The 13,487-nt window shown below is 38.7% G+C and overlaps 1 protein-coding gene across 1 annotated transcript in view; it reads right to left on the reverse strand.

Annotated features, from left to right (window-relative positions):
- Window positions 1–3,213: 3,213 nt before the first annotated feature.
- The window catches only part of ZMYM2 (zinc finger MYM-type containing 2), an 89,260-nt gene continuing 78,986 nt past the window's right edge, over window positions 3,214–13,487 (reverse strand). The window contains exon 23 of the mRNA XM_038573523.1: window positions 3,214–6,206. Coding sequence (XP_038429451.1) covers window positions 6,164–6,206 — 43 coding nt within the window. The 3' untranslated portion in view covers window positions 3,214–6,163. The remainder of the gene's footprint in view (window positions 6,207–13,487) is intronic.

Genomic DNA, 13,487 nt, shown 5'->3' on the forward strand with positions numbered 1-13,487 from the left:
AACGTGTTTCCATCAGCCTTTCATTGTACAGTGTCAATACATGGCTGCAGTTCTCTGTTGTGTATTAACTGAAAGCTTGACCACATGACTGTCTCAGACATTTAATTCAATAGGATGGAGAAGTTTCTGGTCAACATCATCAGACTAGGGAGTGAAAACAAGAAGAATGAGAATTTAAACAATAACCTCTTATTTCAGAAGGCTTGTTCTTTTGTAGAAAAGGCTTTGAGCTAAACCCACCAGTATCTTGAGGGTTTCTGCAAAGCTACCATAAAGCTGAGATTTCAGCTATAAAACAAACCCATCTCTTTTTTTGGTGATGCTCCTCCATGTCACTAGCTGGAATATGCCTCAAATAAAGCAATCCAACACAAACTGCCAAAAAGAAAAACTCTTTCCTTCCTGTACACATTAAGGGAAAAAATAGTTATAAATGATGTCTGATAAGTACATACCAGCCATTCAAAATGTGAGGATATGAGGCTGCTTGAATTACCCACCAACTTAAGTCCACACATACTATTTCCTTAACCAAAGGAACAAATTCAAGTATACCCAGCAGGGCTTGTGTGACAACAGATAATACTTAAATATAGATCTTTTATCTTCAGGTCCAGAAAAAAAAGACATAGTTTTAATCTTGCTTTTCAACCAAAGAATTTTGTAACTCTAGTCAACCTCCCAATAATAATAATTAACAGTAATAATAATTGCTCTAAGTACTCACTATGTGGAAGACATGTGGCCTGCTGCACAGCCAGTGTCACCAGTGTCCTGGAGGCAAGAGGAAGGCCAGGCAACCAGTTGTCAGGATGTCAGTCTAACAAAGAGCATTCAAACGTGACCAGAAACGTAACTATTACCTGAAACTGTGTTTGCTTCTTGGTGGGTGTCAGGCCAAAAGACACAACCAAGCCAAAGAATAGGAAAAGGAAGGGTTTTACTTGCAACAGGTAAAGGAGAGCACCAGGGATGTTCCCAAATCAGTGTCTCCTCAATCAATAAAACAGGGAGTTTTAAGCTAAGGGTGCATCAATATTCATGAAGGGACTTGTGCAGGGGGAATTCAGCAAGGAAGTGGGGCACAAGTCATCTTCAGGTGAGAAAGTCCAGGTCAAAGTCAAGAGGGCCAACGAGGTCAACATCAACTAGTCTTTGGCTCCAGTTGGTCCAGTATCTGCATGCTCAAAGGGGTTTAGATCCTCCAAAGATAACCCAAGAATGTGGGTGGAACCAGTCTTCACACTTGAATCAGGACTGGCAGTTTTACCACTGATTGATTGCCCCTGATATCATCAGGTTCTCTCCTGGCTCGACAGTGGCTATTTGTTCTCAGATTCTCTCACAAGGTGCTAGGGAGCTCGAAAATGACATTTCTTATGTCAAAGAAAAAGCTACGTCTCTCTTTCTTTTGGGGGGACTCCTAACTCTCTTTGCTTATGTGACCACACAGAGAAAAGTGGACTTTGCAGAAGTCTCAGCAAGAACAGCATGTGTGATGGGAAGATGTGCTTTGGCCAGCGGCCTGGGGAGAAAGTGAGATGCCCAGGGGGCATATCCAAGCTATATGGGTTGGCCTCTCAGTTGCCTCCCCTGGAGGGCACACCCAGGTGACCATATTTCCTCAAGTGAGGTGTGCACATTACAGGCCAGAGCAGACTTCTGGGAGGACCTTTAGGGAGAGGCTGAGTCCTCCCTCCTGGCCTCCTTTTCACCCACCACCACTCCCAGGTCAGCATCTCTTAATTTAAAGTTGAACATGTTTAAAGAATACTATTTTAAAGGGGAGCCAAATAATGAAGCCAACCAGCCACCAGCAAGACTGGAGCCAGCCCTGCTCCCTCTATATCTTCAAGGGCTCCACTTCCCGTTTCCCAGGGCCAGGGAGCCCTACTCGCCAGGGCCATAGCCTGCTGTGCTGGTATGTTGCGGGCAGAGGCCTGGCTGGGCTGCCTCCATCTCTTCCTCAGCTACAACTGCTGTCATCCATGGGAGCTCGAGCCTGAAACTGCCCACGGCCATGACTCCCTTTCCTTCACCCCCTGACACACATGCCCTCCAGCACCCATGTGACACTTCACTCCTCCTGGCGGAGTCTCTGCTGATAGGTTCAGTCTCCTCAGTGACACTGTGACTGTTTTAAAAACTTCCCAAGACATATTTGTCAGGTACCTCCAACAAGCCTCTAGCAAGGATGAGCTTCAGAATAAGCATTTCACACAGAAATGCAATTTAGAGATCAGCTAATCCATGGTCATGACAGATATGGAAGAAGGAGTAAAGGAGAGCTCCTCAAAAGCTGCTGGGCAGTGTCAGGCATGACGTGCCCACTAGGCTACGTCACCCTTGTTGCCGTGACCCCAGGACAAAATCTCATTTGCCCTGGAAGACCCATTTTTAGCTCTCTGAAATGCTTTGCCTGGCCTCCTCTCACATCATGTCACAGGCTCTTTTTTCTCTTTATCTGTTCTTCTACATTGTGAGGAATATCTTGAGGAAATACTATTCATCTTTGTTTACCCAGTGCCTCTCAGGCCTGATACCATAGTAGGTCCATGAATACTCCTCGAATGAGGTAGGAACATCCCTTCAACAAGTCATGGAATGCCAAGTTGAAAACTGCTTTTTTATATATATGCATGTTTTCCTTTGGAATGAAATAATGACTGAGATAAAAGCAGCAAGGTAATGGCCACTTAATGCATAAGACAAAGACAAGATAGATAACTTTGGCATGGTAAATAACAAAATTCCCAAAATATCTCCTTCCCAAGCGGATGTGTAATTATCTACACGGAGATGTTTATATTTCAAGTCAACAGGCATGAATTAATGTTCTTTCTATCAGAGACTCATATCTTGAATGCATCAACTTTATTAAATTTAAATTTTCTTAATGTGATAAAATAGACATTACATAAAGTTTACTGTTTTAATCATTTTTATATGTACAGTTCAATGACATTAAGTACATTCACATAGATGCGGAACCATCACCACTATCCACTTCTAGAACTTTTTCATCTTCCCAAACTGAATCTCTGTACTCATTAGACAATAATCTCCTATTCCCCTCTCCTCCCAGCTCCCGCAACCACCATTCTACTGTCTCTATGAATTTGCCTATTCTAGGGACTCCATACAAGTGGAATCATATAATTGTCATCCTTCTGTGTCTGGCTTATTTCACTGTAATGTTTTCAGGGTGCATCCATGTTATAGTGTCAGTTTTTTTTCTTTTCAGATTCCACATTTTGTTTATCTATTCATCTGTTGATAGACATTTGGGGAGTTTCCACCTTTTAACTACTGTGAATAAATTTAAAATGTTTAAGTAATATATTTAAATAATTTAAAAATAAAGCAGTACTAAAAGGCACATAATGAAAACTAGCAGTCTCCTGCTTCCTGTCCTATTGCTCCCCAAAGGAAATAACTTTCATGTCATTTAGCTATTCTGGTCATTTCAACCATCTTTCTTTTTTTTTTTTTTTAAGAGTTTATTCATTCATGAGAGAGAGAGAGAGAGAGAGAGAGAGGCAGAGACACAGGCAGAGAGAGAAGCAGGCTCCATGCAGGGAGCCCGACATGGGACTCGATCTCAGGTATCCAGGACTATGTCCTGGGCTGAAGGCGGCACTAAATCGCTGAGCCAACCGGGCTGCCCAGCCATCTTTCTAAATGTAGTGTATTTTCTTGAGTTTTTTTTTCTTGAGTTTTTAATGCTTTAATGTAATCTGCTGATTCCCCACCATAAGAGCTAGCTCTCCTACTACACATACCCTTCATGTATCCACAGAGCTATCTCCCCTCTACCATAGCCCCAATACAACTACATCACACATTTTGATAAAATACATTTCAGTGTTTATTGTATTATGCGTGTCAGTCAGGGTCCAGCCAGGAGACAGAAGCCATACCAGTAATATGAACAGAGAAAATTGAACAGGAAGAATTATTAACTTAGCAATTAGGAAAATGATTGAAAGAGAACCCTAAAGAATAAAGATATATCAGGTGCACAGAGAAACTAGTATCTCTAGGATGGACGAGAGTGCCCACAGAAGGGCCAGTTCAGAAGAGCCCTCTCCCTAAGGTGGAGAGGGTGTGGCTGTGCACAAAAGTGCGATCATGTGCCGAGGCTGGGCTGATACCCAGGTACTCACCACTAAGGTGCCAGGGAATCTCACTGGGAAGCTGCCCACTGAGAATCTGTTGGCAGCCTTAGCGTGAAAATGAGGAAACCAAATTCCAAAATCCAAGAAATGCCCCTTCCTCTTGCAAGGTCCACCAGTGCCCTTTATTAGACAAGGTTTGATGTTGCAACATCGCCAAAGGAAATATTTATATAGAGTCCAGCTCCAATATCACAAAGTAGGGCAAAGAGGGGTGAATGTGGAGCAGACAGGTAATACCATGTTTATGAAACAGTGACCCTGCAACCCTCTTCACTACCCTTCATTGCCTCACATCTGGGTTGGATCTCCTATTTCCTGGATCCATATCTTCCTCTCCATTTACAATCTCATTTTGGTGGAAGTGTCACTTCTTGACAAAGTTTTACCTAAGAGAGGTAAACTTCCTGAGAATATGCATCCTGAAAATGTCCTTAGTCTACCTGATAGTTTAGCCAGCTATAGAATTCTAAACTCATTTTTCCTCAGAATTTTAAAGGCATTGCACCATTATTTTTTAACTTCTAGCACTGCTGTTAAAAATCCTGATGACATTCTGATTCCTTATCTTTTGCATGTAATCTGTTTCTTGAATTTTTTTTCTTCCTCCGTGGAAGCCTTTGGGATCTTTTCTTCCTATCCAGATTTTTGAAATTTCACAATGATGAGTCTTGGTCCGAGCCTGAATTATTCTGGGCACGCTGTGCCCTTTCAATCTGGGTAATCCTGTTCTCTGGATCTGGGAAATTTTCCCATATTACATCTCTGCCATTTACCACCCCTGTACTTTCTCTGTTCTCTTTCTGGAACTTATAGTTGTTTGATGTTAAATCCCCTAGGCTGAATCTTTGGGAAGCTGCCCACTGAAGATGTGCTGACAGTCTTGCCCTGAAAACAAGAAAACCAAAGCCTGAAATCCAAGGGCAGCCCTCTTGCAATGTCCTCCAGCGCCCTCTACTGACAAGATTTGACGTTGTGACATTGGCAAAAGAAGTGTTTATGGAGTGGGGCTCCGGGATCACATAGCAGGACAAAGAGGGGTGGATATAGAACTGAGAGGCAATACATTTTCCTCTCTCATACTTTGCCCCTTTTCATCTTTTTTCTCGGCTTTATGCAATTTTTCTCAACCTTGTTATCCAGTTTTTCTACTGAATTTTTTGTTTCTGCTATTGCATTTTTTTTTAATTTTCTGCTATTGCATTTTTTAAAAATTTTCCAGTCTTTAATATTCCCTTTTCATAGCCTGATTGCTTCCTGTGTTTGTGTATTACTTCTTAAGCTTTTTGGCTTTTTTGTTTTTTGGTTGGTTTGGTTTTGAGGGTTTTTTTTTTGTTGTTGTTGTTTTTTTTTTGCCTCTTACACTGTGGCTTTTTCTTCCACCTCCTTTTTTATTTTATTTTTATCTCCATCTTCCACTGAAGCTTACCTCAAATGTCTAGTCGATTTTTCTTAAAAGTACAAAACACCTAAAAGGGACCTCTGTGGGTGTGGGTAAGTTTCCTGCCTGTTGGAGTTCACCCTAAGTTCGCTGTGCAGATTGTGATGTCAGCAGCTGTAGGTATCTCTGTCTTTTGTCTTGGGCTAGTTGTTTCCCAAGAGGAATCCTCAGATCTTCTGCCAAATGGGCTAGAAGCCTGGCCTCAAGCATCCCGGGCACCAAGGGCCAGGACTTGTTCTTTTAATCCTCCTGTTTCCAGAAAAGCCTTTCACTCCTGCCTCAGTTGTGTCTGGTTCCTGAGTCCCAGGTCTTTCTGTCCCCTCTCCTCTAAACCTCCAGACTTCTACAGGTAGAGGAAAAGGCTGCATAGAATGGGGAGAGGGCTAAATGGCTTCTTTTTAGACTTTTATTTATGTTTTTAGTAATTTCTACACCCAACATGGGCTCAAACCCACAACCCCGAGATCAAGAGTTGCATGCTCTTCTGATGGACCCAGCCAAGCACCCCTCTTTTGCAGACTTTAAAACAATCTTCTATATCCTATCTTCAGAGCATCTGGTGCCCCCAATTCCTGAGACTTTTGGAGGTTCTGGAAATAAATCACCAGCTTTTTGTTAACTTATCTTACTGAAGACATATTCACTCACTCACTATAGTGTAGTGAATAAGCACACAGTGTCTGGAGCCATGATTGCTTATTGGTACCCTAGTTTCATCACTTACCAGCTGGTGAGCTAGGACAAGTTATTTAGCCTCTTTGTACCTCAGTTTCTCCAACTGTAAAATGGGAATGATACAAGTACCGTATAATAGCTTACAGCAAGGGTTAACACACTATAATCCACAAATGAAATCTGGCCCACAGCCTGTATTTGTATGGCCTGTGAACTAAGATTGGTTTTACATTTTTAAAGGGTTACAAAAATCCCAACTCACAGAACATATGACAAACCTTAAGAGGAGAACAAAGCCATTAGTTAACTATTTAAAAGTTTTCTGTCCTGACTTACAGGGTAGTTGTATTAACTGAACTAAAGCAGTTAAAGCACTAGAACGAAATAAAGTCATTCGCTTATTCTCCAGATTGGAGGTATATATTTTATATATGTACTGGAATTTTTAGCTTATCAATGGCATTTAAAGCCATTGAGACCACAGAAGAACCCCAAAGGATTAAGTTAAAGAGGCCCAAGAACTGACCTCTGGTACCCAACTTTAGGAGACCAGAGAATAAGGAGGATAGTAGCAAAAAACACCAAGGACTATATGAAGTCAGAGAAAAATCAGGACAATGTAGAATACTGGAAACTAAATTGTAAAAGCATTTCAAAAAGGATGTGATCTATAGTTTTAAATGCTTCTGATAGACTAAGTAGTATGATGGCTAAGAATTAGCCATTGGATTTAACAACACAGAGGGTCACGGGTGACATTAGTGAGCACAATTAGTGAAATGATGGGGACAAAAACCTTAAATAAGAGGAAACAAGAGACGAGAAATTAAAGACCATGAGGACAGAAATTATGAGGAATTCTGCTACAAAGAGAAGCGGAGAAATGAGGTGGAGGGAAGTAAAATTAGGACGTTTCTTTCTTTCTTTCTTTTTTTTTTTTTTTTTTTTCAAGATGGGAGCAACAAGAAATTGCATTCTAATGGAAACAATCCATATACATTAGGTGGGTAAAGGTGATGGTGGGAGGGATGGAAGTCTCTTGATTACTTTAACATTGCATTAATTATTTTCATTGAATTAGGAATCAAGGTAAGCAATTTAAGCAAGGGTTGACAAATTTGCAGACTTTTCTTCCTATCCAGACATGCAGGCAAAGCCTTACCCACAGTCTGTTTTTGCATGACATACTAAGAATGGGTTTTGTATTTTTAAATGGTTGGAACATTAATTTTAAAATATTCAGTGACACATGAAAACTATATGAAATTAAAATTTCAGTGTCCACAAATAAAGTTTTATTGGAATGCAGTCATGCCTTTTCATCTACATATTTTTATGGCTGCTTCTGCATTATCAGGGCACAGTTTAGTTGCAACAGAGTAGTATGTGGTGCTCTACTAGATTCGGGCTGCTACTCAGTGACTTAGTCATGACAGTGTCTCAAGTGCCATGTATATTGCCATACACCATCATTTAATTGTTTTTTTTCTTTTTACCATTGCAAATCCATGTCAAAATAAAATGTCTCTTGAATGTCACACTCCCAAAGCACAGTGGCATGTACATTATTCTTATCAAACTAGGTAGCATTGTCTTTTTATTCAACGACATTATAGATATGCTAAAAGAACAGCATTACCAGACTGAGAATTTATCACAATATTTCCAATTCAGAGGAAAGCAATGGTCAGAAAAATAAGAAAAGTTGAAATGGAATAGCTCAGTCCAGCAGAATTTCCTCACAAAAATGAAAACATTCACATGAGGCTGCAACCAAGTAAGTTCCAAGTGGCTCGTTTGCTAGCCAAGCAAGTCATTTACCAACAGCTAACTAAATCTTATCTGATTGCAGCAACCAAAGAAATGTATCCAGATAAAATAAGCTTAGCCTTTTAAGTCATTTAAAACTTTAAAAAGAAGGTAAAGGATTTTAAGTGGTTTATCTTAGCTCTTGATGAGTCAAAAGATTTTTAACCAGTACTGCTTAGCTGTCTTCAAAGAGTCAATGTCATTAGAAGGGACTGAAGAATTAGTCTCAACAGTTTGTTAACAACTACAGGCAAGAATATTTTCAAAGTTGAGAAAACACTAATTCAGTAAAAATGAAAAAGTAATCTAAGATGTGTGCAAGAAATGGTGGCAAAAATATATATGTCGTATAAAAAGTCTTAGTTGAAATGTAAATATTTAAAGCCCATCGTTGTTCATGGTATTGTTCCTCAGCAGGTACTTTTTAGTTGAATCTATCATGTGTTAATTAAGCCGTAGTATCAAGGGTTAATTTCATTCATTCTTGTGGACATGAGTAGGTCAGGTTAAGAAGCTGAATATCCTGACATGCCATATCACACAGCAGTCCCAGTGGCTTAGCAGTACTAAGGTAGCATTGTGAGGTTCTGAGTTCAGGGCCATTGACATTGAATGAAAAGAACCGTATTCAACCACTATTATTGAACAGAGTAACTTTAGAAATTGGTTTTTGTTGCAGGCTTCATAATGGGTTCTTAATAAATTCAACCTAAAATTACAAGGCAAAACAGTGCTTAGTAAAAAAAAACATATTGCAGTCATTCCCAACAACTAATGTTGCTTGAATCACTAGTAACATCAAGCTGCTTACAATTCTCATGCTGTTGGTAGTTAAAAGAAGCATCTCCAAAAAAATAAAACATAAAAAAATAAAGAAGCATCTCCATTCCCACACCTATTTACAGCAGATAGATATATCTTCCATGTTCAAACTATAGTTCTACCAGTATGTTTCAAAGATCAATGCAAGTGTAATGGAAATTTCCTTATTTCAAAATTCATTTATAACTGTGCAACTGAAGAGATCCCATCAAATTGTCAGAAGTAATTAACCTACAACATAATAACATGCTAAAAGGCAAGTATCAAAAGAACCTAACTGTATAAATGCCTTCTATGTGATGAATATGCTTGATCAAAATCAGTCATGGATTGATACCAGTATTTGGCAACACATATTTAAAAATATACTTTCAAAGATGAAATGTGCAAAATCTAACAGATGAACATTTGCAATTGATCTTGATGTTAACTTGAAATACCAATTAAGCAAAAGGATACTCCCCCAAAAGGCATCCTTCTCAATAGACGTTAGAAGTTGCACTCAATTATTACATTTTGAATTGTCAATAAATTTGTGAAAATTTAAGTATCTACATAACTTCCATGTTGCCCAAAATATGGACTCTCTGGTACTTTCCAGAAAGTTTGTTGACTCCTAAGCTTAAGGATGGGGAAGTGTTAGAGTTTTGAGACGAGAGGAAAAGGTAGGAAATAGTAATCGAGGAGAGTGAGACAATGAATGGACTAGAGCAGCATTGGTCATGGTTGTGTCGGTCTCGGTCTCTCTCTCTTTGGTACATCCTGCTGCAGATATGCAGATGAGGGCTGGCAGAGTTAAGTGCTCTAGTTGTGGCTATTATTGGCTCTGCTAAGCCCATCTCCATTTAGCTATCTGCCTTCTGTCTTCCAAAATTTTGCTGCATACTCACCTATTAATGTTTGTCTTGGTGTATGCTTACTAATAAACATGTTATATCATTGAAAAGCAGTTCATGGATGACGGGGATTGACTGAAAGGATTACCTACTTTCATGTCTGTTAACAGTAAATGGACAGCAAAAAGGTTAAGCAGCACACATGAACTTTCCCATATAGACCTTAATTTGGATCACAGTTCCAGCATTGTCTGTGTGGCCCTAGGCTTTATTGATCTTTGTAGATAATACCAACAAACCTTATGGGTTATCAAACAAAAAGTACTCCAATAACTATTGATCTTATTCCCCTTTACACACACACAAAAAGCCTCAAATTTATAGAAAACAGAGAAATAAGTCTATCTCAGATAATCCACATTAAATTTACCTAGCTACTTATTTATGGCAAAATAAAAAGCATGTGCCTCCATAGCTCACGACTCTGAAACTGTGTGGATAAAATTAAGTGACATTCGAAAACAAAATGGAAGGCTCCAGTTATCAGTAAATCCTTCCATAGATGCAGTTTCCTAGAGGAGGGCTTTCAAACATTTGACTAAAAACCGTAAGAAATGTATTTTATATTTGTCATCCAATACCCAAATATAAAACAACTTTCATGAGGAAAACACCTTTATTGTGTTCTATCCTACTCAATTCCATTTTTTAAAATTTGGAGGGGCCAACTTTTTTATTGTAGATCTTTGGGTTTTTAACCCAGGCATTAAAAAATGCAGCTCTGTAACCCACTGTCAATCTTACTAAATCAATCTCCAGGGGACAGGTCAGAAATCTGCATTTTAACAATAAATTTCGTGATTTTTAAGTGTCTATATTTTGAACACTACTACAAATCTAGCCCTATATACCAATCCCCGTGGCCCTCTTAACTGGGAAGGTTATAGAAATTCATTGTATATGCTGAGTAAACTGAAGACACACCCATAGAAACACAAGTGTTCAAAGGGACACCAAAAATTGTGACTTCACGAATCATAGGTCCTATTTGAACGGCTCCTTTATTTTAAAAGTTACTGAATTTCTAAGCACTTACAGTCATAAATTCATTCAACATTAACTAGCAAATGCCACAAACTTTGCTGGGAGCTAGGGATATAGCGGGGGGCGGGGGAGGGAACCTCCCTACTTCATAAGCTTACATTCTAATCTATTTTTTTTATGAGCTTACATTCTAATGAAATATATTGTTGTAGCATAGTGATTAAAAACTGAATTGATGGGAAACCTGGGTGGCTCAGTTGTTGAGCGTCTGCCTTCAGCTTTGGCTTAGGACATGGCCCAGAGTTTGGGAATCGAGTCCTACGTCAGGCTCCCTGCATGGAGCCTGCTACTCTCTGCCTCTGTGTCTCTCATGAATAAATAAAATTGTTAAAAATAAATAAAAACAATTAAAAAACACTAATAACCTTTGAGAGCTTTCAATGTGGTAGATGTTCACTGCTATTTTTCAATTTGAATCTATTTCTGCACCCTAAAAGTAATTGGCACCTCTCCCTTTCCAGAGTGGAAAATAGAGTAATGCAGAAATCTGGAACCGCAGTCAGGAATTAAAGAGATGAGCTAAGAGTAGGATATTGATAAAAAAAAAAACTTGACAATATTAGTTTGCTTTCTAATACAAGTGATTGCTCTCAATAAGGCCTGAGACCCGAACTTACTCTGACATTCCATCACATGATCATATTTCTCCCCAACTAGACCAAGTCTTTGGGAGGAGGGGCTGGGTCTTACATTCTGTTGTGTTCTCAGTACCTGGCTTAATGTGCCTGAAAGAATAATCACCCAAATATCTGTTGAATGAATAAATGACTGGCTTCATGATATGACTGCAGCTATTCATATGTGTATCATACCTCTACAGAATTATGCTACAAATACAGATGCAAATGGAAAGTAAAAGTAGTTATTTTTAAGTTTCACAATTCAAAAATGATTTTAAGAAGTGCCATTTATATTTATGCCTAAGCACTCCTTGCATTTTTTCTTTAAATCTAATATACATTTTATTAAAAAATCTTCAGTTACCTCTATCACAACTAAGCAAAAAGAGAAAAAATAATAGATATTTTATTAGAAGGAAAATACTAGATAGGACATTACTTTTATTTACAGGTCTGCAGTTCCTTGTTAGAAATTCTAAGATCCAAGTCTGAAAATCTAGTTTTTCCTGTTTGTGACAAAAACTGACCTTAACTATGTAAAGCTTTCTATATAGCTGTACAGTTTATTCCAGTTACTATGGATATCTGACTTACTGCTGCGTAAGGACTGCCCCAAGCCCCAATGCGAAGGTATTATGTAAACTACAGGCACATATGTATGTATGTATGTATGTATGTATGTATGTATGTATGTATAGATAGATTTTATTTATTTATTCATGAGAGACATAGAGAAAAGCAGAGACAGGTAGAGGGAGAAGCAGGCTCCCCACGGGGAGCTCGACACAGGACTCGATCCCAGGACCCCCAGATCACAACCTGAGCCAAAGGCAGATGCTCAACCACTAAGCCACCCAGTCATCCCTCAAGCATATATATTTTTTGAAAATTCTGAATTCTAAATCTCCCAAGGGTTTCTGATCAAGATCATTATTTACTCATAGTAGCACGCTGTGCTGTAGACTATTGCCATCTGCTGACATCAATTTAGAACTACAAATACATAATCCAAATGGAAAGGTTTAATCTTTCTTATAGTGTTAAGAATAGTACACCCATGATTTAGAAAATATTTGAGAGGTTCTATCTTCAAAAGCATTTACTACGAAAAAAATTCTTAGTGTATAAAGTCTTTAAAAATATCTTTAATATATTGCACCTTGTATGTTCCATCCATACTATATAACCCAGAAGTTGAATTACTCACCTTGATTCAATGTTAGTTTAATGCCTTTTAGAATCCTCTGGGATGCATGATGAGGGTACTCTAAGCTACCTACCTCTTTGGCTGATTTTTTTTTTTTTTTTTTTTTTTACTTATTTGAGAGAGAGAGAGAGAAGCAGGCTCCCTGCTCCCCGCTAACATGGGGCTCTACCCCAGGACCTGAGCCAAAGGCAGACACATAACTGACTGAGCCACCTAGGTGCCCCCCTTTGGGTGCTATTTTTAATTACTCTTGTAATGGGTCAGTCTGAAAGCCAGAGATGAATCTGATGCCATCAAAAGGGAGCCATCAAGAGTCAGAAATTGTGCCACTGACCATTTTTAATGGAGCTAAAAGCATTATAAGCCAGGTTATAGGAATCTAATATTTTATATAATCAACAGGTGGTGGCAATTCTGTGAAACCTACTCTAGACCAAAAAGCCTTTTAGGGCATTTATGAGTATACACCATCTTCTCTGTTGTAAACTATCATGAATATATCCGATGTTCTCTAGTAGTTAAATGTACATAGAACAGTATATCTTGTTTACAGCCCGTAACTGCAACACTTTTGTCTTCTTAATCTTTTTCTCTTCCTCCTTAACTACCATGGTTAGCAACAGTTCTTTGGCACAGAGGAAATATGTAACAAAGACAGGCTGTTAAGTTTTATAATAATAAATTTTCATGTGCTGAATTTACTTCTGAGGAGTTATCTGAATAGGACTTATAAAAAACCAGGACTAATACTTTCTGTGTTAAGGCTATTTTAGGAAAGATCTTTCCCCTTTCCAAGAA

The sequence above is a fragment of the Canis lupus genome, chromosome 25 (assembly GCF_011100685.1).
Source record: "Canis lupus familiaris isolate Mischka breed German Shepherd chromosome 25, alternate assembly UU_Cfam_GSD_1.0, whole genome shotgun sequence".
Classification (NCBI taxonomy): domain Eukaryota; kingdom Metazoa; phylum Chordata; class Mammalia; order Carnivora; family Canidae; genus Canis; species Canis lupus.